At 41.5% G+C, this 24,619-nt stretch overlaps 1 protein-coding gene across 1 annotated transcript in view; it reads right to left on the bottom strand.

The window, feature by feature from the left end:
* Positions 1-24,619, bottom strand: part of LOC143359198 (adenylate cyclase type 6) — a 63,748-nt gene that overhangs the window by 18,242 nt on the left and 20,887 nt on the right. Inside the window, exons 5-7 of the mRNA XM_076796958.1 lie at positions 21,036-21,249; positions 19,093-19,403; positions 2,545-2,694 (exon numbers count right to left, since the gene is read on the bottom strand). Coding sequence (XP_076653073.1) covers positions 2,545-2,694; positions 19,093-19,403; positions 21,036-21,249 — 675 coding nt within the window. The remainder of the gene's footprint in view (positions 1-2,544; positions 2,695-19,092; positions 19,404-21,035; positions 21,250-24,619) is intronic.

Genomic DNA, 24,619 nt, shown 5'->3' with positions numbered 1-24,619 from the left:
TCTCGATTAAACCGCACAATGGACCTGGTCACGGGCTAGAACGTTGGAATTATAAGCGATCAATGATAACACGCTATCTTTAATAGGCTTCCGGCGCTGTGGCGGTACCCTAACAATTATTTCGCATACTCTCCGCGAGAATAACGCGACTCTGCGAACTTTCGCTTATACGGGAATTCCGCGTCAATTGAATCTAAATGTTAGCATTTATTTCGCAGACACACTCCCTCTTTGCGCTATGTCTGATCCAGACGGATCATTAAACTTCGAGTTCTCGTTTCGATCCGACTACTTGAAAATTTCATTTCAATCTAAAAGTTGGAATTCTCCGTCGGTCTACTTGCAATTTTTATTTCGACTCCGAAGTTGGAATTGTCGTTTACCGAACGCTTGAAATTTTCATTTCAATTTCGAATTCGCGATTCGAACTGCTCCAAGTTCCCACGGCCGTTTGAAAATTATTCCAGTATTTATGAACACGCTCTCGTTGCTTAGCAATTTTTGAGCCAGATGCACACAGTGGAATTTAATTTTTTTACGGTGGTCGTGACACTGTCTCGCATTAGGGGTGTTTGCCCACAAATTCTGTAGAACATAGTCATTAACGCGAGCATACTGCAGTTTCATATGTGCAAAGTTTACGCGATCTACAACAGCTTTATGGCTCCTAAAACTCCCCGGCTGAATTTCGCAACTGTAGTCATTCCACCAAATTGATAGATGAAAATTGTCAACAATCCTCTCTCCCTGCGTGCAGAAGTATTCTGCATATTTCGTTGTACAAGTTGCGCAATTTGTCCTAGGATTTGTTGATCGTTGGGATTAACAATAATTCCCAAGGTTCATATTTTATCGTTTCGCAAACCGGTGACATTTCAAGTTTCCATCTTTTTCCCATAAATGCCGGGGAGTCAAGGATTTCCGCGTCGGTTTGAATAAACGCTTGCGAACTTTCGCGGAGAGTTCTCAATCTGTTTGCGAGCAGACCAGTTTGCTCAACTTGAATGAGAACTGCGCCGCGGCAGCGTTGCCTTCGCGTCCGTCGCTCCTTTGATGTTTTCGCAATCGCAAAAAATTCCGGCGAAATTATTTCGTCGTTCCCCAAGGCCTCCACCAGCTTCACCGCTAAATGCCATAATTCGCTGCTACTTGCTCCCTTAATTTACCATTGATCAAAGTGTCGCTACAGGCCTTAATTAATTTCTCGCCACTCTCTCACTCACTCGTTTTTGAGAGCTAGTGAAAAATTTTTTCCTCGCTAAAATATTCATACGTCACTTTATTGCAAGCTCACACGATTCTACGCGGTACTCAAATTTTTCTTTCCAATCTCATTTGCAGTGTGAAACACTTGAAAAACTGAGTGGAGTTTGTAGACATTTGCAATATTAAGAATTGACCCTTTTATGCAACAGTACTGGTCTTAGACTAATTATTATTTGTGCAACAAAATAAATTTTGGAGGAGGTGGTTTGTTTATACTGCTTGAAATAAATTGAGGCATTAAATGGCCTGTGATCTGTCGGTGTAGATGGCAATGGTGGCCACGTGGTCGGTAGGTTATGCGATAAATAATTATCAGAGGCCAATTAATTAACCAGAAGCCGGGGTAAAGTGAAAGCCTCTCCCCGGGAACTATAATGACGGAAATTCGGTTAGGTCGTTTCGTCTACGTCGATCATAACTTTCCGGCTAAACGTGTTACGTGTTTCCGCTTGTCCACGTACTAAATTGAACATTTTCGATGCTCCCGTAAGAGAGTGAGCTGCGAAACATTCAATTTTCATCGCGTAAACTGCCGAATAACGCGACGCTTTTCCTTCGAATTTTATTTCTCGTGCAAACTACCGTTCCGGGGCGTGCTGAATGTACGCAGACATTCGGTCAAATGTATTTTCCATCGGTGGAAGCTCTGCAACCGGAAGTAATCCGTTATGCTACAAAACGAGACCGTGCTCGAAATGTTTACAAACTCTCTTGTTATTCCGCTAGCGCGTAACTGCCAGTATTTTGTTATTTAATTTCACTACGACGCGGAATGCGTTGCGGGATTGTTCTGTCAGTCATAAAGTTACCAGCAGGAACAATAAGTAACAATATCTAAATTAAAATTCTTCACCGGGAAATTCAGATTAAAGTTCTGCTGACAAGAATTGTAATTAGTCTTCTTGAAACATCGAAATTACAATTGTTCAGCTAAAATTAGATTTCTTTAGCCAAAAATTGAAATTATTCTTCAGACAATTCAAATTCCCGGGACTGTTATTCAAATGGGCATTCAAAATTGAAGAATTTTATATTTTACATGGTATTCTGCAGTCATGCAGTCACAAGGGTGTACAATTTGTTATTGCAGCTCTGAAGAATATTATTCTTTTTTGTATTTTTCTGAAATTGGACGGTTTGATTATTTTTTATATGCACGAGTCCTTGGGAAGAGGCCCGGTGAAGCACGAAGGAAAATCATAGCAGTGTTTTATTATTTGGGAGTTTGTAGTTCTTTCCCCAGTTATCAAGGATTTATGGTTCAAGGTATACGCGTACCTGTTGCTGGTTCTCCCTTTGTGTTGTCAGTCGCGCTTCGACGCATTGTCTCGTTTCGAGGAACGCTTGCCTTTGAGCGAGCTCCCGAGGGTGGTGGGTCAGAACGCCTGCCATATTCGTTCCGCCTACCACCACAATAGAACTCAGCAGCTGAAACAGAAAAATTTATTTCGCTTATGGAACCGTCGGACCTTGCAAATTGTGTCTCGCGTGTCCTCGAATATATTTCATTCTTTATTCATTCGACAACAAGTGGACAACCATGTCCACCAAACATGACTACCAAGTCTCTAGGGTGATTCCAGATCCTGTCAAATTAGAAATTATGCAGAGGGTGATATCCTTGCCTCTGGAAAATTAAAGATGGCTTTAGGTTCATTCAGGGAAAGGTGACGTTGAATCGTACAAACTTAAGGGCGACTCTAGGTTCCCCTGAATTAAGGGTGGTCCTAGGTTTTCGCAAAATTGAGGATTACTCTAGGCTCCACTAAATTAGGGGTGGTCCTAGGCTCCCGCAAAATTAAGGGTGACTCTAGGCTCCCGCAAAATTAAGGGTGACTCTAGGCTTACATAAAATTAGGAGTGACCCTGGATCCCATAAAATTAGGGGTGTCCCCAGATTCCACACAATTGAGGACGGTCCTAGGTCTTACCAAATTAGAGGTGGCCTTAGGCTCCAGAAACTTATTGGTTACCCTAGGTGTCACAAAATTAGGCACAGTCCTAGGTTCCTTTAGCTCGAGGCCGCCCCAGGGTTTCACAGAAATAGGGGTGGTCCTACGTTCCACAAAATGGAGATTGGCTTCACGTCTTCAGAAACTAGAGGGTGTCTTCAGAGCTCACTCCTATTTTCAGGAGTGTCTTCAGGGGCCAAAATTTCAACTGCCTTTACATCCCTTGTAAAAAGGGGTAGTTCTTTCCTTAACATTATCGAGATTTACTTTATCACGTAAATCCTGAGCTCTCTAGATCCCTCAATGAAATAAATAATAAAAGCAAACACCAATCGGATACAAGGGTATCGCAGTAGAGATTTCATCCAATAAAAAGCCGAGCCGAATTGATTAGCACAAGTACATATAAGAAGCCCAAACAATAGAAACTGCGCGTCTGTGGACGTTCCTCATCAGTTGAAGGCAGGGCATCGATGGCGCGCGATGAGGTTGTAAACAGAGAAGTTTTATCAGGGTCAGTCCTCAGGCTAAATGGATCAGGGATCAGACTCGGGAAACTATAACAGGGGATTATCAGAGTAGTAGTTCGGTGCGGAGGGATCGTGGGAACGGGAGAGAGCTACAGAGGGTAGATATCTGCCGAGGCAACACATGGTTGCTAAGCTCTGGCTTTCGTAATTGCACCTAATTCAATCCCACACTTTGCAGTCGTTGCCTGTTTGTTTCGATGTTCCCGCAACACGTGTAATCTCGCATTTATTATAATTATTCATCGCGCCCCTATTTGGCGAAAATTTCCTGCAAACATTAGAAGCATTATTCATGCTAAATGTCCGCTGATTTTAACATAATTCTGTCATCTGCTAAATAATTTTATCTATGTACTAGAATAATGTAAATGGGATTGAGAAAAATCCGATTTTGCAACAATTTAATTCTTATGATTGAACCGTGTATTCCAATAATAATAATTGTTTGAAAAATTATTTTGACTGAATAATAACAAAGTGGAATTGCTTGAATAAAATACGTTTGTTTGCAGAGATGTATTGGAACAATAAATTGTCAGCATAAATTGTATCAATAAAATACGATAAAATGGAAGCTTAGTAAATTGCAATTAACGAATATGTAAGTGAAAATTTATTTTTATATCGCTTTTGAAATCGACAGTTTAAACAGTGTTTCCCCGATACTTGTTGTTCGGTAAAAATATTTATATGTTGTGTACAAGGTGCAGGCTCGTCAGGGTAGTTAGCTAGTAAATTTCGTTAATTAAAAGCGACGCGATTGGTTCCCGTGGGTAGCACAATAGGCAGTTCGAAATTCCGGGGCTGAAAAGTGGCCGAGCAGGTCAAAGGACCGAGTTTATTGAGTTTGCAAAGTCCGTTGGATGCCGAAGCGCGAGTATACTAATTGTGGAGCCCTGGTCTAATTAAACTGACGTCGCCAGTGAATAGGAAACACTTAGTACGCGCGTAACGCCGCTCTTTGATCTAACTTGAAGGTGGTCCTGCTGGAACCGATGCTGATGGTCGCCCCCCAGGCTCGTTTCTGTATACCATGATTTATTAATCATGCTGCCACTAGGATTTATCTAACCCGCATGCCACTCATCGATTATTCATACTAATATTCGTCCGAGCGTGTTAACAGTCCCGCGGGTTCGAATGTTAATCTAATCTGTGGCTATTAATTATTTACCGATTCATGGGTGACATAAATTAGTACCAGACGTGACTGAATTTGTCCATTGTTCAACAGTGATTCGTAGAATTATGTATTTTAACTTAGATTGTTTGATTTGATTTTATATTGGATTGTTTCTGTGATTTTATATTTGATCATCTTATTCGCCTGTGTTACATATTATTTTATTTAGTGTATTTTTTATTTCTACTTGACAATTTTATTTTAAATTGTTTATCAGTTATTGCAATAATTGTGGTCGATTTACTTGATCAGCTTTAACGATATAGTTTCATCGAATATGTGGTCTTGTGGTGTTACCTGATTAATTTAATTGTTATTGGCAATTTATGGTCCAGGGAGTTTATCAGCAACCACCTGTTGGATCGTTCGAATCCTTCAGGAGCCATCAAGGAATTTTATTTAAGAAGTTAGGCGTCTCGATCAGGACTTTTCTCTATTCAAATTCATCCTCGATCGTCCACCTCCATAATCAATATTTTTAAAAATTTCTTTTCTAGAAATTACCCAACAAATTCCTACTGTAACTATAATCCTCATTAACAGTTTCATTCAATTGTCCTGCTGTAGCTTATGGCGTCCTTCTGTGTTTAATGTTCTCCAATAAATTATTCGATCTTGCTTCTTTGAATTATGGCCAAGGTGTAATTATCTCAGCGCTTCCAAGGCGAGAATTAATTTTTCTCTGGACGCGAAAAAACGGAGTAAGACAAATTCGTTTGCCTGGTTCCCAGTGGGAGTTGGCATAATATGCCCGGAATAAAATATCGGAACCGATTAGCCAGGTAATCGCAGAGAAAGCTGCTCGCGAATGATTAAAACCGGTAGGAATTAGCCAGGTAATTATTCAGGAATTCTACGAGATTATTCGTTGTATTATGCACACCGGGGCCATTTGGTACCGCCGAGTACGTTTTCCCGTCTCGTAGTCAAATTGCAATTCGACCTACCTGCGCCTACCTCTCAATTAATTATTTAGGCTCGTGGATCTGGTTCGGATCATTTGATGACCTCCGTTTCCCGTAAATCCTCATTTGCAAAAATTACGAGAGTTTGCAATTTATATTACCCTCGCACTCTCACCTTGTGCCCTCATTTATCGCTAAAAATTTTCATCTCGAATTTATTAATCGTGTCACCCAATCTTCCGATATGTTAATCATTTTACTGTACATGTAATAATTTTTATTCCTTGCTAATACGTTCCTAGCAATTTGATTTTCGTTTCAAAGGAATTTTTTCGGTTGTTAATTTAATTATTCCCTCTACTCTTTTTTTAATTATAAGTTTTCTGGTATTGATACAAGAATCTTAGGGATTTCTAAGATTTTAACTGAGTAGAATTTTATAATTATTTATTTCTTTAAAGATGGAAATTGTTAACGATGTTCTGCGCTGTTTCTCCCCAGAGGTAACATATTTGTTATGATTGCAGTGTCCGCGACGTTGAAGGATTTACTGGCTGGGGGTGATGGGATTGGTTTATGGTTTATAGTGTTCGCAAGAGTAAAGATCGACATTTGGCTTCCATTTGGCAGAGTGGTTTAATCCGTCGTAAGGTCGGAGGAAGATTCAATAAACGATCCAGTGGAAGTCATGGTTTCTTGATCTTCAACAGGATGTTACTTAAACCGGAACAACTTGACGAGTTGTCTGCTGTACATCTTGCCGGCTGTTACCGGAAGTTTCTAGCTTTTACGTTCGATCGTGCTTCCACGCGATGTCGTGATGTATCCAGCCGATATTTCCTAGGAGGTTGGTTATCTTCGAGTAAGCTTGTTGAGTGCCTCTTTAATCCCGAGTGTTGCGCATGAGACTTGTACCAACACTCTGTCTAATTCTCCTTACTCGGATTCACTCGAACAAATTACTAACAATTTATTTTATCACTGGGGAAACATCCCTAGACCCTCAACATCGACTTTCCGATTTTATTCGACGACTATATTTTATTTTATATCGCTGCACATTATTTTGAACCGTTGTCTAATTCTCCTTACTCGGATTCACTCGAACAAATTACTAACAATTTATTCTATCACCGAGGAAACATCCCTAGACCCTCAACATTGACTTCCCGATTTTATTCGACGACTATATTTAGATATAAAATATTACATCGCTGCACTTTATTCTGAACCATTGCTCATAAATTTTTGTCCGATTTCGTAGGATTTCGGAATGAAGTTTTAGAACATTTTCCAAGCGATCGATGAAATTAACATACTGAGCATTTCATAAGTGGATCAGAACTCAAATGAAGGCGATCTCCTCCCTGCATCTCATTTGCATTATCGAGTGCTAGCGTGCTAATTGCTTCTGGAAGTTTTAACCACTGCCGATGGTGGAATCCTGCGACTCTCCAGTGGGTCATGTTCGGTGTAGAAAAAATTAATTATCCCTCCCAGTTGGTGGGGGTCCGAATGCACTGAAAATATCCTCCGACTGTCGTGAAAGGCGAAGGCTGTAGGGCGTTGAATAATAATTATTATACTGGCATTAATTTATAAGGAAATATTCATTTGAATATCGTCTCTATGAGTGAATTTTCCAGATATCTAATTGTCAATACGGACTGTATCGTCAGTATTTAAAAAATTGTATGCGTGGCTTAAAATATTTTTGTTGTATCTCACTCGATGGAAAATCATTTTGTAAAATATTGTCCGGTGCACAGAAATATTATTTCACGGGAAAATAGAAATGGATGGATGGAGGATGGAGCTCCAGTTTACATTATTCGGAATTTGGTTCACGCGTCAGCATTTGTTCGCACGAAAACAATGCTAATGCCGGAAGCGGAGGACACGTCGATGTTCATCCTCGTATACGACATTCTCGGCATTCGGTGCTGTTTTTCTGATCGCGTATCCGATCATGCTCCGGCATCGTAGATTCTTCGCTTCAAACGCCAATTGAATCTTCCGGTTCAATGGTCACAAAATGTTTCGATCTTTCCTCTCGTGTGCATCGATCCGTGCGTCAAACATAAGCCTCCATTTTTATCATCTCTCGTCACTATTTCGCGGATAGCTGGGCTCATAAACAGATGTTCCAAATTTCACCTTCACCCGAAAACAGAAAAAGATCTCTCTCAAAATTTCGTATATTTTTATGCGTCATATATTTTCATATATTTCATATATTTAGATTTTTTGCCATTTCGATATTTTGTCATTTTGATATTTTGTCACTTCGGTATTTTGCCATTTAGATATTTTGTCACATAGGTATTTTGCCATTTTGTTATTTTGTCACTTAGGTATTTTGCCATTTAGATATTTTGTCATTTGAGTTGTTTTCGCCACACAGAGTTTTCCATTACAAAAACGACATTTTACACAAGAGGCCGCACAGTATCCTCGTCACGCGCGTTGCAATATTCCCCGAAAATTGAGCACATCCCGATATTAATTGCATTCTTGCGATCGGTTCCCATAATTCCAGCAATTCCATTTCCGCCGTTAAACGCGTTAGATTTAATTAAATTTCAGGGACACGGAATTTAAGTGATGCACGTCAACCATTAATCCGGCCGTCCTTTATCGATGGATTCCATTAATTTTATCGGGTTTTCCACAAATTTTACTACGGCTGCTGCGAGCGCGCTCCTGTTGCGATATTTATTTACATTATCGGTTGGGATCGTGCAATATTTTTTCTCATGGCATAGATGTCTTTGGCAATTAATATCAAAGCATACGCGGAGGTGGATCGATGAATACGATTGTGTTCACGGGAGTCCGTGTTTTTTAAATATTTGTTTAATTAACGGGGTCTTTGCAGTCTCGATTGCCAGCAACTGTGTATGTTAGTTTTCAATTGGTAACGCAATTTAACGTCCTCGAGGAAAGAAACGCACGGCCAGGTTTTTCTCGACATGTTTCCGTTCATGCTATTTGTTTATTTATTTTTCATAACGTTGGCGAATGTTCAGCGTTCTGTCGATTTACGCGGAATGAAGGTAAACTGCACTCCCCTAGAGTCTAGAAAAAATTGAATCAGTCGTACGGCAGAATGAAAACTCGCCATCGATCGTGGTACCGTTCTAACATCGACTTTTCCTCCGTGAGTCACTTTTTTTTTATAATAATGCTTTACTGTGCTGGGAAAGAAAATTCCTTCAGAAATCTAATTTTGTATTACGAATACTCCGTTATCAATTCTTCCCTCAAATTACGTTAAATTTCATCTGCTCAATTAATTTGTTTTCGAACGCAGTAATACAGATGCACAGAAAATACAAAATTAAAATATACAGTATATTTTTAGTTACCAATTGTATTCTTGAAAGTACACGTCAGAACTTTTTTTTTTAGAACAGTTGGAAAATCCATATTTAAATATACAGGGAAAAATAACGCGGAATAAAATGCGTGTTGTTCTAGAATTTTTTGGTCCTGCTTGAAATATAAACACACCATTTTTTTTCTTTTTTTTTTTTTGGTATCATCCTTGCAATTCTTCCCGAAATTTCCAGAATCCTGGTCGAGCTTTGCGGAAAAGTCAGTCCCATATTATTATAGTTCGAAAAAATAGTGTATCTGTTCACGGTAAAAATTTCCTGCGAAATGCAGAAAAGAAAAAGTGTTCGAAAATAAAGAGCCTTAATGAACTCTCGATAATAGATGTTCTTCCCATCTGTAAAAGCATTATCTCACCAAAGAAATATGTATAAACGCGTCCCATCATTCCCTAAGCTATTCTTTTTCCTTAGGGTCGCTCCCCCCCAGGGGTTTTCGGGAATACATCCTGCCGGATCCAGCTTTGTGTACATTTCCCAGTAATTTCGTTCCTCCTCCTTTTTTCTTTATTTAAATGAACGAATATATGAATAGCTAAAGCATCGGGTGCTGGGATTCTGACGTCACGAGCTCTCGGGGGTTAGTGTTCCTGTTGCTCGTGTTATATCGGTGGGAACGCAGTCTGAATTCTCCGAGGACCAGATTTGCAAATTTCTCTTGTCTTCTTCAAGATAAAGCTCTCGGCGTTCGGAGCTTTTTGATGAATGGGATTCTTTACGAGAAAGAACCTTGATGAATGTGGCTTTCGTGGTGCGCATGTGCTCCCTTCAAGATTACTTTTTTGATGATTTCAATGTTTAGTACCTTCCATTCTTCGTGAAGCCTTTTGGCGGAGTCTGACCTTGACGAGAAATGTTTCATTTTCGGAATATACGGCTCGTTAATTTTTTTGCGGTTAGGTCAAGGCCTGTGCGACTGGTTCAATGTCTGCTTGGAGACATCAAGGCCTTGCTGAAGAGGCCAGAGTATTTCTGATCGGTACGAAGTGTTTCTGCAAGGTTCATTGCCTGTCTTCAGGGTTCAAGAACAGTTTGCATGGTTCATTGTCCGTGTTTAAGTTTCCAAATCTCGAACAGGGAATTTTCCAAAAAATCTGGTCTCGCAATGTATTTCAAAGTCCGCGTCAAATTTGCATAATCGAATTCTATTTGCAAGAGTTAATTGCCGATTGGATTCGCGTACTAGCTGCGTAGCTACCCTGGTGCTGGTGGGTATCATGTAAAATATTGACCGAGCAAATTGGCCCATTATTTTCTGTGTTCGCAGCAGCCACCAGTCAAACTCCGGTTAATTGATTTCGTTTAATTAGCATTCTGAATCTCTCTCCGGTTCGCCTGCACATTTCCCGTGGATTTTGATAAAGAAAAATTCGCTTGACAAGATTTTTCCACACGAGATCCTCTCGACGAAGCGATCCAGCATCGTGTCTATCTCTCTCGAGAAATCTGTCTCTGTCGCTCGTTAAATATTATCGATTCCGTTCACGAATCACGGCGAGGAAGAGAATCGTTTCGGGACAAGCCCGAAGGAGCATTCTCTCGACCAATCGATTTTGCATCGAATCGATGCTCGCACGTTTTCCGAACCGGAAGCGGGCTGCGAACGATGAAGGACGTCGCGTTACACCGGAGCCCAAGTACGCCTAGCATGCTGATGGAAAAGTTAATCGAGTTTCGTGAATCACTGTCAGACCGTCTTCCCCTGGCATTCCGTTCCAGTTCCCTTCTTCAGCTTCTGTTTCTGAAAATCTGACTGACATTCGCTCGGTCCTTCCGCGTGCATTCCGCGTTTCTGTGGTCTTTGATCATGCCAAGCGGACGTTTAATCGATGGCCCTCCGTATTTCCCCGGTTATTTCGGAATTTCACGTCCCCTTGCAATTGATCACACAATTTTCTATCCCCCTGCATTATTTCCAATTAAATCTGACATTCATTTCACCGGTGTTCGATCAACAAAATGCAAGTGTATCATGACTGCTAATGTCAGTCCGCTTCAACTTTTAGAATTATTAAACCATGCTTCACGATATCACTTTCCAATTCACGATAATTATGAATGGCATGTAGAATTCTATTAAAACTAATAGCAATTTTTAGTTATTTAATGCGGATGTTGTCGAGCACTCAAACAAATTTTTTTCCTTATCGTTAACCGTCAAGGTAAAAATCGTGGCTCGACATTTAGAGGTTGTGTCTACGGTTAATTGTGCGGGGAATCGTCCGGAAAAATGGCGGACGGTAATTGTAATGGTGTGGAGCGGGTCTGTTGTAATAGTTGGCGCGAAGATAGGATTTACTTGTTGGTAAAAATAGCAGTTGTTAATTGATCGAGGCTTTGAAACAGATGGCTGATAAACGCCGTTGCCTGATGTTCCTGGGGAAGATTGTTGAGAGCAGATCTCGAATCCCAGGCGTCCCTTGAACGCTCGTTAACCGAGCAATTTCGCAAATGGTTGCCAACTCCCTTTCGCGTTTCTGCGCGGTTAAGTTCCCTGGGAACAGACATATTTTCTCGGTTTAACCGCGGCGTCTGATTCTGCGGCTTGTCTGGATTTGTCATTATCAAATCGGCTTTATGACTTCCCACTTTGTTGCCAGACCACGGTGGTTCACCGACTTTCCTTTATCATACCCCATCTGGAATCAGAGATGCATTTTTTCCTAATAAACATTCAGATTTATCTCGATCATGAAATTCCACTATTTTCTCAAGAATTTATTCACATCCTTTCTTCGCTGATTTTCAAAGTAAATATCAACCTATTGTTCTGCTTGGGTATATTTTATCTTACTTTCATTAAAATTCGAAGCAGAGATTCAGCTTCTGAAAAATTTATTTGTCCGGAAGATTTATTCGCCGGGGAAATTCATCTTCTCGGGATTCGAGTTTTCAAAGATTTAATTCAACATCTCGAAGACAATTATCATTTAAAGCACTCCATTTCCTTGGCGGACCATTTTACAGATACTAAATCTCCATTCCCGTTTCGAAATTGAAAATCTAATTATCCCTCGGGAGAGTCGTCCAACAAAGCCGGGAATAAAAAATCCTCGTGTCCAATAATTGGGGATTTATCGTCGTCTACGTGTCAGGCAACTAAGATCGAGAGGAGAGGAGACGCGAGTGCAATTTCTTTTCTAAATATATTTTTAATGGCCTCGCCTCCTCGAACAGCGCAACACCGATCACAATAATTTCAAGATCGTAGAATCTCGCTAGGTTGTATCATCTCCCGCGTTCGAAATACACTATTCACCTGTGTTCCCGTGTCTCCCCCCGTGTCCCTCGTCGCTCTTTCTTCTCTGTTCAACACTCTCTTTGTAGCCGGACAGCAATTTCACAAATTGTCGAGCTGGCAGTGCCGTTCTGCAACTTCTTTTTTTCGTGCTGCCCAGAGACCAAACAGATGCGTTTATTTCCTGCCGGAGGTGGCCGCTGAATGACTTTTCAACTCGTTCCCGATCCCCGCACGATTTCCTTTTACTCCCTCTTTCTCTCTCTCTCTCTCTCTCTCTCTCTCTTTCTCTGTCTCTCTTAACCCGCTCCTCTGGTAAACATTTCGATTCTTTCGCCGTTCGCCCCCGCCGTTGATCTTTTGACTTCTATTAGCGGAAAGTATTGGAAATTCGATTCTACGGCGAAATCAAGTCTCGTCGCTTTCGATCGGATTCTTTTTGTTCCGCAATTTATTTACTGCGACGGGATTGCGGTTTCTTTCGCTTGAATTACATTTATTTAATCTGTTGGTCATTATTGATTTATTGCGACGCATATTCTTGCATTCTTGGATTGAATATGTTCCCCCTTTTGATCATCGAGAATTTTTTGCATCGAGTATACGAACTGTTTTGAACATTGCTGATTTTTTTTTTTAGATCGAGTACACGGACGGAATTCAATATTGTTGTTTTCGATTGAGCACGTGGACTGGTTTCAACATTGTTCGAGGCGGGAGAGTCGATCTATTCCAGCAGAATCCTGGCCTCTTCCAGAGATCCGAAAAATTGTTTCCGATTCGAAATTGCACGGCCAGGGTTGTTGAAAATTTTAGCAATAAATTGCTAAATTCCTACAAATTGAAGAGAACAGTTTATCGTGGGGCAGGCAGCCTGTTGTCTGAATAAATTCGGGGACCGTTTCGGAGGCCCCGGAAAAACTATTTTAAAACCTGAAGGATCTAAAATGGCACGTGCACAGGGTGGTTAAAAATGGCAGAACCGTTTCACGGCCGAGCATCTCGCGCGTTCCCGGCGGTATCAAGTATTCATACCGCTCTATAACGGATTCCTTTTGCAGTGGGTCGGCGACTCGAGGGCCCTCAGCATGCAGTCGACGCTTTGACAGCTTGTATAAGCTTGTCGGGTATTGAACAGTCTTGTTCAAAGGGTGTTGGACACCCGGTAGACGCGTCGAGCAAGGAGATGCCTCTAATAGAGGTGGACGTCACGTCCTAACCGCGGTGTGATTGCAACCCCTGTCTTGACTTCAGATTCTCGCAGCACCCTTTCAAAGAGGTGTATATGTGTGTGTGTGTGTGTGTGTGTGTGTGTGTGCATGCGCGCGCGCCCACGTGGAAGGAGGCAGAGGGCTAGAGTCACGTCCAGCCGAGAGTAATTTGTCGTTCCGTGAACAGTTATGAGGAACGGTACCTACCCGTCGTCGTCGTCGCCGGTCCCGTCTCTTCCCTAAGCTACGTGACCATGTTCGACAGACACTTTTATTCGGCTTTTCAACTCCAAACGAACCGTTTTTCATAGGAATTGCTGTCTGGGGGATGCAGGCGGGACGCGGTGATAATTTAGTCTGATCACCTGGGGGAATTGATTGCACTCGGTCACGTCTTTATTTTACTTTTTCACCGAACATATCGTCGCATAATATCCAGGATGGTGTCGCCTCCTTGTGTATGCAATTTTTCATACAATCTTCCGTGGCGTGCTACTCGAAATATTTCCTGTGATTTATTAGACGACGCTTCGACACGTTAAGTGTCAAATATCAACCCCAGTGATTCTGACAAAATTAGAGTAATTTAGCCATTTAGCCCTTTAACTAAAGGCCAAAGTCTTGGCCCTTTTGAAATCGAAAGACTCCAATAAAATACGGTTTATCTGGATATCTTATAATAAAAATGAATTTCTAAACCTAGGCAAAAATCACTGTCAGTAATATGTGAATGACGTGGCAGTTAACGTAATTCGTGTTGTTAATTGTTGCTGTAGTATTGTTAGGAATTTCTTGCCCATGTAAATTGTCGATTTTTATTTGTCCATAAGAGTCGTCCGTTTTTAACAGTTGATTCGATTTATCCAGTGAAATTCTTCCGTATCATTTTCAACCGACTCGGTATGTCGAGCTGAAGTCAACGACGAAGCGAGGTATAATAATTATTTTAAACGAACAAGTGAAATATAATGCTGACCGCGTAGGAGCGAGGCTATCGCGTATTCAGAGACAGGGTTTCCGTGCATCAATAAACGTCGAAGGGGTATCGACTATCTTTCCCGAGGCTTTCAGCATAATAATACTTAAATAAATTGGTCCGCGATGCTCGTGTGCAGGGTTCGTTGATGGATGAAGACACAAAGCTGCTAAGAAATCCAATAAGAACGAACCGTTTCCGTGAGATTTGAGAGTCGACCCTGTCAGCTTTATGCTTCCCCTGCATCGATCTGTTTCCTTATCTCTTATCGTTCAACGCATATGTTCCCAGACCAACCTACAATATCTCCATGTGTACTCATGACGTATCCGTTTTAAAAACTACACCCGACGCCCCTGCGTCACTTCGTTCTAGAAAATTAATTTCCACGTCACGCATCACTGTGCGCGCGACAACAGCGCTTTTCAAAGTCGTTTGATCGAGCACAGCCAGTCAAATTTGGCGTACGGACCTAGTCAAAGTAATCGACAATTTATTTTATCGACATCCTGCTGGGCGGTTCGGAAAATTCGAAATGGTCCTTCTGGGCATCCTGGTTTTCCATAAAAATAATCTGTCAAACTACTGTGTATTTTCCACGCCGACATTCTGATGAAAATATACAGCAATATTCTTTCTAGCATTTAAATTCAATCTTTTCTACGAAATAAATTATTTTTCCTCGGGAAAATTGTCGCCACAATTTTTATTAAAAGACGCTGTCGTCTTGGGTTCAGATCGTCAAAATTGGAGATTTATCCCAACGTTACACCTAATGTTCGAAATGTAATATCTCAATATTTTGACATAGGAATGTGAAAGAAAATTTTTACTCACAAAGGCAACGATGTTCTTTGCATTCAGATTTTTTCCCAAATTTTGTCAAGTAGTGAAGGTTTCGAAATAAATTATTTAAATGCTAGTCTTCCTTTGAATAATTTTCCCGGAAGATAGCACCACTTGGGGCTTTGCAGAAATTAGTGTGGCAGCTATGCGGTCGTTTCGGTGCGATCACGTGGACGGTTTGGCGTTGTTCTGTCGCGGACAGTCATTGAATAATTCAGGGAAGCCCCCGGTGGCAGGATGAATTGAAATTTTCGCAGCTGTTCTCGTGGGTGGTGGCGTCGGCTTGAAAAATGGCGTTCGGCGGGCCGGGGCATGTCGAGTCCTCGCAGTTTCTCATTTGTTGGGGGCGTGCGGGATCGCGCAGCGTGAATGCCGAGCAATTTTACCCTTTGATACGGTTAAACCTTCCCGGGGACAAAGGTCCCGGATTAATCGAACAAAACACGATCAGCGCGGCTCCCACCGCTCGAGTAATGCAACTCGCGCTAATTAGACGTCAATTTCAATATCCGGTAATTTCCGAGCGCGCCTGGCGCACCAGGAGGCCTCCGTTTCGACTGCAAGGAGCTTGATTAAACGGGCAAATTAATTTTTCCGTTTGGTGCCGCCGACGCCGCGCCGTCTGTTCTACTCCTTCCGAGTGTACCCAATGAAATTCCCTTACGGGTTCATTACCGCCATTTGTTTCACTTTGGGGATACGGTATTCTATTGTTCTCCGCCCTGGTGCCTGATACGAAAAGTATTTCCTCTGCGCAATTAAACATTTTGTCTCGGTCGATTATTACTTTCGAATAAAATAAATTTCATAACGACGCTCTGTAGGAGAAAATTAAATTCGTGATTAATTCTACCGTTTGCCAATTAACATTTACCGTTGCGATTTTAGCCGAGGGTCTTCCGTATGAATACCAGGTTCGTTTGTTTCCACGTGACTTTGTGCAAGATATTCGTTATTTCGAAGAGGACAGTCACACTTGAAAATTTCGTATTCCTGGAATACCATCGTTACCTTTAATAAAATTACTTTAATCACGCGGGCATCGAAGAATATAAAAATCCTGAACAATTCTACCGTCCACAGATTATCATTATGAATTTTTGTAAATTTTCCCGAGGACCCTGTATATTTATACATTGCCAGTAATTCTCATATGTTTCGGCATCCCATGAATACCGTCATTAGTTCGAATAAAGTTATTTTAATTGCGTAGCCTTCAGAGGGTATAAAAATCCTGAAAAATTCCACTGGTTATGAATTACCATATTACATTTTTCCAGATTTTTCTGAAGGCCTTGTCCATTACTGCTGTGTTTAGTTGGTAGGGATAATTTTTGAACCGTAAAGGGCAAGGGATGAGCTATTTTCATTCGGGTTGGGTATCGTCGTCGGTTTGCAGTGTCCCATTGACAAATAATTGGTCAGCCATTTACCGTCATTACGGTGTTGATCGTCGAATTAATTCGAAATAGTTTCGCCGTGACATGGCTGCGTATGTGCGCACGATTTTGCGAGAGTCATTACGCCACGGCCAAAATCTTCTATTCAAGCCCCGGCACATTCGTACGTTCTGTATCGATCATAGGGTTTTAGCTAATCCTATGCGCGATTGCGTCAGGTATCCGGTGCGCTTTGTAGCTCGTTAACCGGCTCGTTCGTCTATTGTTGCTCGTTAGCATTCGGCCCTCGAAGATTTAGCCGCTGGTCTCGTCGATTTAACGAGACACGGGAGCACAATTGTTTTCTGTCGTCGATTCATCCCCCGATAATTCTCGCAAATCTCTATTGTCTCTCTCCTATCATAGCATCGTCATTCCACAAGTCGGAATTTTAAATAAAATTTAATAAAATCCTCCTCGATTCACGCACAGCGTCTCCTGTGCGCATCTCCATTATCATTCCACAGACAATTGTATTTTTAAAACCCCCGAGTAATGAAATTTCGATTCTCAAAAAGTGCATTCTGGATGCATTTGGGAGCCACCAGAAATTTTTGTTGAAGTCGCTCCCGTGATACCATTGTCACTCTACAGTAAATCGAATTTTAAGCCCCTTGAAATAATCAGTCGATTTACAAAAAGTGCATCCTGAATGCATTCCTAATACCCCAAAAATATTTCCCATCGTCCGACCGTTGGCATTTTATGGAAAATTAAATTTCAGGACCACGGATTAATTAAACCAAAATTGATTCGCAACGAGTGCATCGTGTATGCACTTTGGAGGTCCTCCAACGTTCCAGTGCATCCGCCACGTTGCGCTCGGTGCAGTTGATCGACACCGTTATCGCCGTCCCTGTGGAACGGGAACCGCGGGGTGAACGCTCCCTGCAAATATTCCCCGGTGCATCTTAGTTGCACCTTCTGATGCACCTGCAGTCTATTATTAACACGTGCAGTCGGGCGTGCTGCACCGATGGTTTCGTGTGGCATGCATCGCCTGTGGTATCGCGATCCAACGACGCGTCGATCGCACCGTTTCGGGATAATAATCGTGGTGGTTAACGCGGACGCTCACAAGTGCAAATGCTTCCCATGCATCCTATGCACTCCGCGTGCATCCTCTCCTCTCCCGTTCGGCCATTGAAGTTTCCGTCGGCCAGCGGCATTCAAATTCCTCGACGACGATGGTTTTCGTGGTCTCGCCGCAACGTTGACATACAGCACGCGACTGCTTGCTTCCGTTTCTCCGGACTATTATTATCGGCCGTTGAGTAACGGCCGGCTGCGATATTTATAGTCCCCTGTAATTGGGACTGTCGCATGGCTCATTAGCGTCACTATGAATAGTGCCATTCTTGTGCCGCTCTAATCGATGGCTCGAGGAAAATTTTATTGTTGCTTTGCTGCTTGTAGTCACCATTTCTACGAGTTATAATCACTATTGATAAAACACGAGCCTATGGTCTTTAAGTCCCCCCATAACTTGTGTCTAGTCGTCACAGTTTTGGTAGTTTGTCTATAGTTGAGGAGTTCTTTTCAATTACTACAATTTCTACATTTGGACCCTCCTTTATGGTCTCCTCTAATTCTTTACAGACTATTTATAGTCCCCACAATTTGTACTGTTCACATTCACTGTGTGTGGACAAATGAATAATATGGTATTCTCGAAATTTACTTCATAGTTATTTTATTAAATTCTGAGACCTTACAGTCACCTATACTAACATTCTATTGCATTCCTAGCTGACTAAACCTAGGGCATGTCCACTCGAAATAACCAGTGCAGTTCTCCCTCCAACAATTTTTATAGATCGTAGAAACAGTGCCGATAACACGTCTATTGTAATTTTCATAGTTATTTTATTAAATTCTGAAACCTTCTAGTCACCTGTACCAACATTCTATTGCATTCCTAGCTGACTACACCTGGTGCACATCCACTCGAAATCACGAGTGAAGTTTTCCCTCGAACAATTTTTATGAATCGTAGAAACAGTGCCGCCTAACACGTCTATTGTACTCTCGAGTCTGCACAGTTCGATGCGCAGCCTTTTCAGGCGAGCGAGATCGCCCTAAGTAATGGTACTTTAAATCAGTGTATCTCACGCAAACCAGCGATCAGTGGGCGTTAGTAATGGCACTTACGTGTTCCATCATGGCTGGATAATGGGATGGGTAGAGGGCGAATGCACCGATCAAGTGAGCCACCGAGAAAACGAACCCGGCAACGCATGCATATCGCAGTCGAATCGGTAGCAGCGCGTAGGCCATGTAGATGAAGAAGCAAACAGCCCAGGCTGCCGCCAGCGGTCCTCCGCTTCGATGCTCTTTCGATCCCAGGGCTAGGTGGACGTTCAACGACACCTGCATGGCCAGCAGTGTCACCAGAATGATCACACTGACCCCTGCCAACCATACCTCGTTCATTCCTGGTCGGGATATCGCCGCCACCAAAGCTGAAACATAAAACTCGCTCGTTAAAACATTTCACGTGCCTCACACTGCGTTAGAAATGAATAATGTGGTTATAATCAAGTAACGTGGCCTATACAACAATTAGCCTTAAAGCAGAGACGAATGATGCTCAACTGTTTTAAAAAACTGTAAAAATTGTGATCAGAAATTTAATAGAATTAATGATTACAGTCGGGATTAAATTTTGGAAAATACAGACAAAAACAGCAATTAATTAGAAATGAGTAAAATTCTTTTTTAGCCTCTTCCATTTTTAAATTGTGAGGAATTTAGTCACTCTTAATAGTACCGTTATCAGTTGGATAGTCAATCAAATCAGTCGTATGGTAAACATTTCTGAAAATCGCAGTCGACTAGCACTTTAGCAGTCCCGCCAATGGTCACTTGGATCTGCCATTTTCATTTAGCAATGTGTCGGGGAGGGAAACGGGGAAAAAATAATGGGAGTCAATGGTCAAGCCTTGGTTTTATTTCTTTCGGGAGAATATTTTAGCAACGGCGTTTTTGCACGTGCTGGAAACCATGGTCGACCGTCGCAGACGGCCGCGAGCGGGAATTCCGTTAACGCAGTTTTATCCATTATTGTCCGGTTTGATCTTCCCGGTTACACCCACGGGAAAGCGGAGATAACATGGTCGTTTTTATCAGGCTGTCGTGGGACACGGGTGGTTTTACGCTGTCGGCAAATGGACCGAGGGCTTTGTCACCGTAGTCGTCGTCGCGACACAGACGACAGAAAGAGGCTTACGGGATTTTGCCTCGCGGGATTATCTTCCTTCCGACTATTTCGAAACATTCGTCGCGGTGATTGTTCGCGATTCAGTTTCGTCTGTCTCTTCAACCAGAGAAGAGAGAGAGAGAGAGAGAGAGAGAGAGAGAGAGAGAACCCAGAGGAATACCATCGGAGAAATAATTTGTTCGTAATTGGTATTACTGTGACTTTGCCGGGGGATTATAGTCGCAGTGACGTCTGTCGAGCGAGGCCGTTGGTGGGTAGGGCAAATTGCGTTGGCTTTTTGATGCAATTCATGTTTTTAAATGAAGACCGATATTTCGATCGAGTTGGGGTGGGGGGGCTTATCTAAATTAAATGCCCGTGGTGTCTGACCATGTATCGACTCGTTCTACTTTGCCTGATCATTTCTGTTATAAAGTATTAGTTTTCTGATTGGAATTCACCATTGTTGACAATAATGAAGGTAACTGCAAGCTTGGATATTGCCAGACTAGGTCCTTAAGGAGAAATAAAAATTTAATTGATTTGTTTGACCAATCTAATACATTAACTATTACTTTTCTGTGACGATTGTGTTATCTCTGTATGTAATTGTGACATTATCAATCGATACAATTTATTTGCCGGTTAGGATGTGCTGCATTGCCAAACTAAAAATTGTTCTAATATGTCTGACCACATATTGACTTGTTCTACTTGATCATATGAAATTCGAGAGTATTGTCTTATCTTATGAAATTAAATTTCTTCACGAAATCCGTCGGGCTACGTATGAGAAACGTAGCCTACTGGTATTACAGAACGTCTGAATGAATATTAACAATAATAAAATCGCTGTGAACCTAGACAAATGTTGTGAGAATGAGTGTCGCTTTACCAGTGTAAACCGCAATGCAGAAAAGCAGTGTGACAGCCAATGAAAGGTTCTCAGGTCTCTCCAGCATGACTAGAAATTCTTGGTTATCGTCCATAAATAGTCGCATAATTAATAGAAGTCCCAGAGCAATTGCCAGTCCCGCCAGCAGGCCTAGCACGTGCGTCATGTTGCTCTGGTTCATTCGTAGGAAGTATCTTTGGTACAACATCTCCACCTGGAAGCAACATTATATGTATAAAGAAAAAAAAAAAAAGAAAAGATAAAACAGTTAATTCTCCGTCATAATCTTCTCTTAAGTTTTACTCCAATCTCCAATCCTTTTCAGTCTCCTCGGAAGAGCTTCATTTGGTATGGAGATGCACGGTCTTATTAATTAAAACTTTTCCGAGAAGCTTCAAGTAAAAGATGTCGAAAGATAGTGAAATCTTCCGGAGGAAGTCTATTCAATTATTTCCTACAAAGATCTGCAATTTGTTGAATAACTAACATTTCCTGGGGAGCTTTGAACATCTCCCATTTATTAATCAACGAAAATTTTCTGAGAAGCTTTAAACAACGTTTAAAAACAGCAAAGGACACTTGAAATACCGAGGAATTCCATACAGCCACTTCTAAATAGTTTCCTAAAATTTCTAAATAATTTCTGTCGTGTTCGGGATGCTTTCGCAAATCAATTGCATGGTCGTAACTTATCACACTGTCACAGTCGGCTCGATTTGATCGCTTATAGTCAGCCAAAGCCACCCTAGTCCGTAATCCGGACTCACGTATCGCGCATTGTCAGAACCATTCCGTCGAAACGCCTCCATTCGAGGCTGATAAGACCGGTCCGGCAATCGCGTGACACAAACCAGGTGTTTCATCACCTGGAACATACCTGGAGGCTCGTCGACGACCGAGATTTAACGCGAAACGGATACGAGAGACCCGAGTGCGTGTTGCAGCCTGCCGGTTGCTCTCACTCCGGCGAGCGAGTAAATTAATTAAAATTAATTAAAATCTCCCGGCTCCATCCTTCCGTTCGTTCCTGCATTTACCGCCTTCCAAGTGCTCGGAAGTGTGACAGAAAATAAACGGCTGAATCGCCCGCAGGCAATTTTAATTGCTTCCCATGATAAACTCTATTTTTATGCCTCGGCTTCGCTCCTTCAAATCAACAATTTTTCAAAAATAGGTCGAAAAGGAACCGGAATTTAATATTTCGTTTTCCGTGTTGGCAATTTCCCTAGAATAATTCGAATTGTATAGAAAAAAATATTATTAATTTTTTATTGTACCCTGAGCATTCCGTTTAATTTTCTGAAGAGAAATAGCCAAATGAAAATAATAATTGCAGCAGTATCGTTTTAATAATGTTCATATAATTTCTCTTCATCTGAATTTTGAGAACATGTTGAAGTTTTAAAAGTTTGAGAAGGGTGGTGAGCTGGTATCTCTAAGGAGCTTAATAAATTGTGGGAGGTGTTTTGGTATTGTTGGGGGCCGATGCAGTTATTATAGCGATCGCGGATGCATTCAGGACGAAACGGTGAGGCACTATGTTGCAATCTAGGCAGAAGCTCGGTCGGAACAAGCGATGCGAAACGTTCCCGAGAATATTCTTGGGTCTCGAAGAGCGTGAGAATGGAACCATCCGGGCTTAGCCGAGATTTGCGTTATGGGATTTGCCGGGAATCACGATTATGGGGCTGAAGATCAACGATACAAGGTTTAGCCGCCGCATGAGTGGCGTGCATCCCTCGCGAGAACTCCGCGAATCTTATTGGCGATCCTTCCAACTTTACCGAAAATTTTCTTCATCATCCTCGACGGTTTCACAATTTTTTTAATAAAGAATATTACGAGGCAAAATTTCCGTAACCGTTGTACACGACATTGAACTATGAGTTTGTTCAATTTAATTTATGTTTCGAATTTTTATTCACCGGTGTTGATACTGTGCCGCGAAGTCAAAATTGATTTTGTTTTCTAATAGCTAGGGAAGTTAAAAATGGAAAATAGAGAGGATTTTCATGAAAACTTTAGGTTCGTTATTTTGAGAAGTTCGGGATTTTGCTTAGGTCGAGGAATATTGTTAAAAGTTGTTTAATTCCAGACTGATTAATTTGCTATCATCAATGATAAGCGAAAGCGAAAGCGAATTTTCCGTGATTAATTGATCGAGTCTAGAACATCTTGAATAATTGATACAAAAATTGAGGGACAGCTTTTGTTTAAAGTGTAGTAATGTAATTATTGTGAATAGTTTTTGTATCGACGGGAACTCGATCCTTCAAAAGTACGAAGAGAAATGATGATATTTAAACGACGTATTCTGTATAAAGTAATTTCGAGGTACATGTTATTTTATGTTGGATATGCTCTCGGAGAGACGGTTAGTTTTTGCAGTGTCCCATTTTTGCGAGCACTGCCACTCTTGCTGGAAAATTTTCGCGCTTTTTTGTTTGAGCCACTCATGTTTCCATTATTACGAGTGATGTCTGTTCGTTTGGATTATCGTGGGTATAATTAAAAAATGTTTTATGCAGAGTGCGAGAAAATTCTATGGGACTAGAAAAAATTGAAAGATTTTAGATGATCACAAAATGGAAAGGAAATTTTGAAGCATTTCTGGGAGTAATTTTTGCAAAATTGTAGGTTGAATTTGATATAACTGGAGGTGGAAATTTCACAGAATTCTCGGTAAAAAATTAAAATAGTTCTACGTAGAATTTTTAAGCAGTTCTTGGTTTTTAATTTCTACTTAATCCTGCAGGGAGTATAAAATAATTCCAAGTAGATTCTGGCGCAATTCCAGTAACCTTTTAAAATATAGGTTAATTTTAAACGGTGTTCGGCTTCGCTAAAAAATGTTCTCGCACCAGAAATCTTGCTCTTTTTCAGTAGGAATTCAGAGTAGCGTACCTATTGGAAAAGGATAAATATCCTTTGATGACTTTTCTCCTTTCCGTAATGAATTAATCAAGAACAGTCAAAGTCGTTTCTGAACTCCGCAGTACTTTTCACATTAGCCGAGTTTCTTTCACGGAATCGAACAAAAGGAGGAGGTATATCAACGAGGATTGGATGGCCCGATTAATTCATCGCAGCGATTCAATTTGCATCGGTTTTAAAAACCGATTCTATGGTACTCTCTCGGTCGGTCCGTGATTCGTTTCAAGCAACTTTTTTCATTTTCCCGGGCGTCACGCGTGGCTGGACCAGTCCCGAACCGGTCCGTGGTTGTTCCCGGTTCGACGATTAATTTAGCCGCGGCCTCCAGAAACAGAAAAACAGTTCGGAGTTTAATTTTACTTGGCCGATGGTCCGAGAACACGCCGGAGTGTCCTAAAATTAAAGGAACCACGAAAATACACGGACAGGCTGATTGAACGGCTGGCTCTGCTATCGGGAGGATCGTGACTGCCTCGGTGGATCCGATTTCTCGGAAAAAATCCACTTGACAGCCGGGCGTTTCTTGACACACCTATGCCCACTATAATTCATTACAATCCTGGAATTTTCGGTTGCAAAAGACGATCATCGTGTTTCGCAATTTACTATGAAACTATCGCATTTTCTAAATAAAAATTGGGACACGTGAA

The sequence above is a fragment of the Halictus rubicundus genome, chromosome 11 (assembly GCF_050948215.1).
Source record: "Halictus rubicundus isolate RS-2024b chromosome 11, iyHalRubi1_principal, whole genome shotgun sequence".
NCBI classification, from domain to species: Eukaryota; Metazoa; Arthropoda; class Insecta; order Hymenoptera; family Halictidae; genus Halictus; species Halictus rubicundus.
This window is presented reverse-complemented; position numbering and strand designations above follow the sequence as displayed.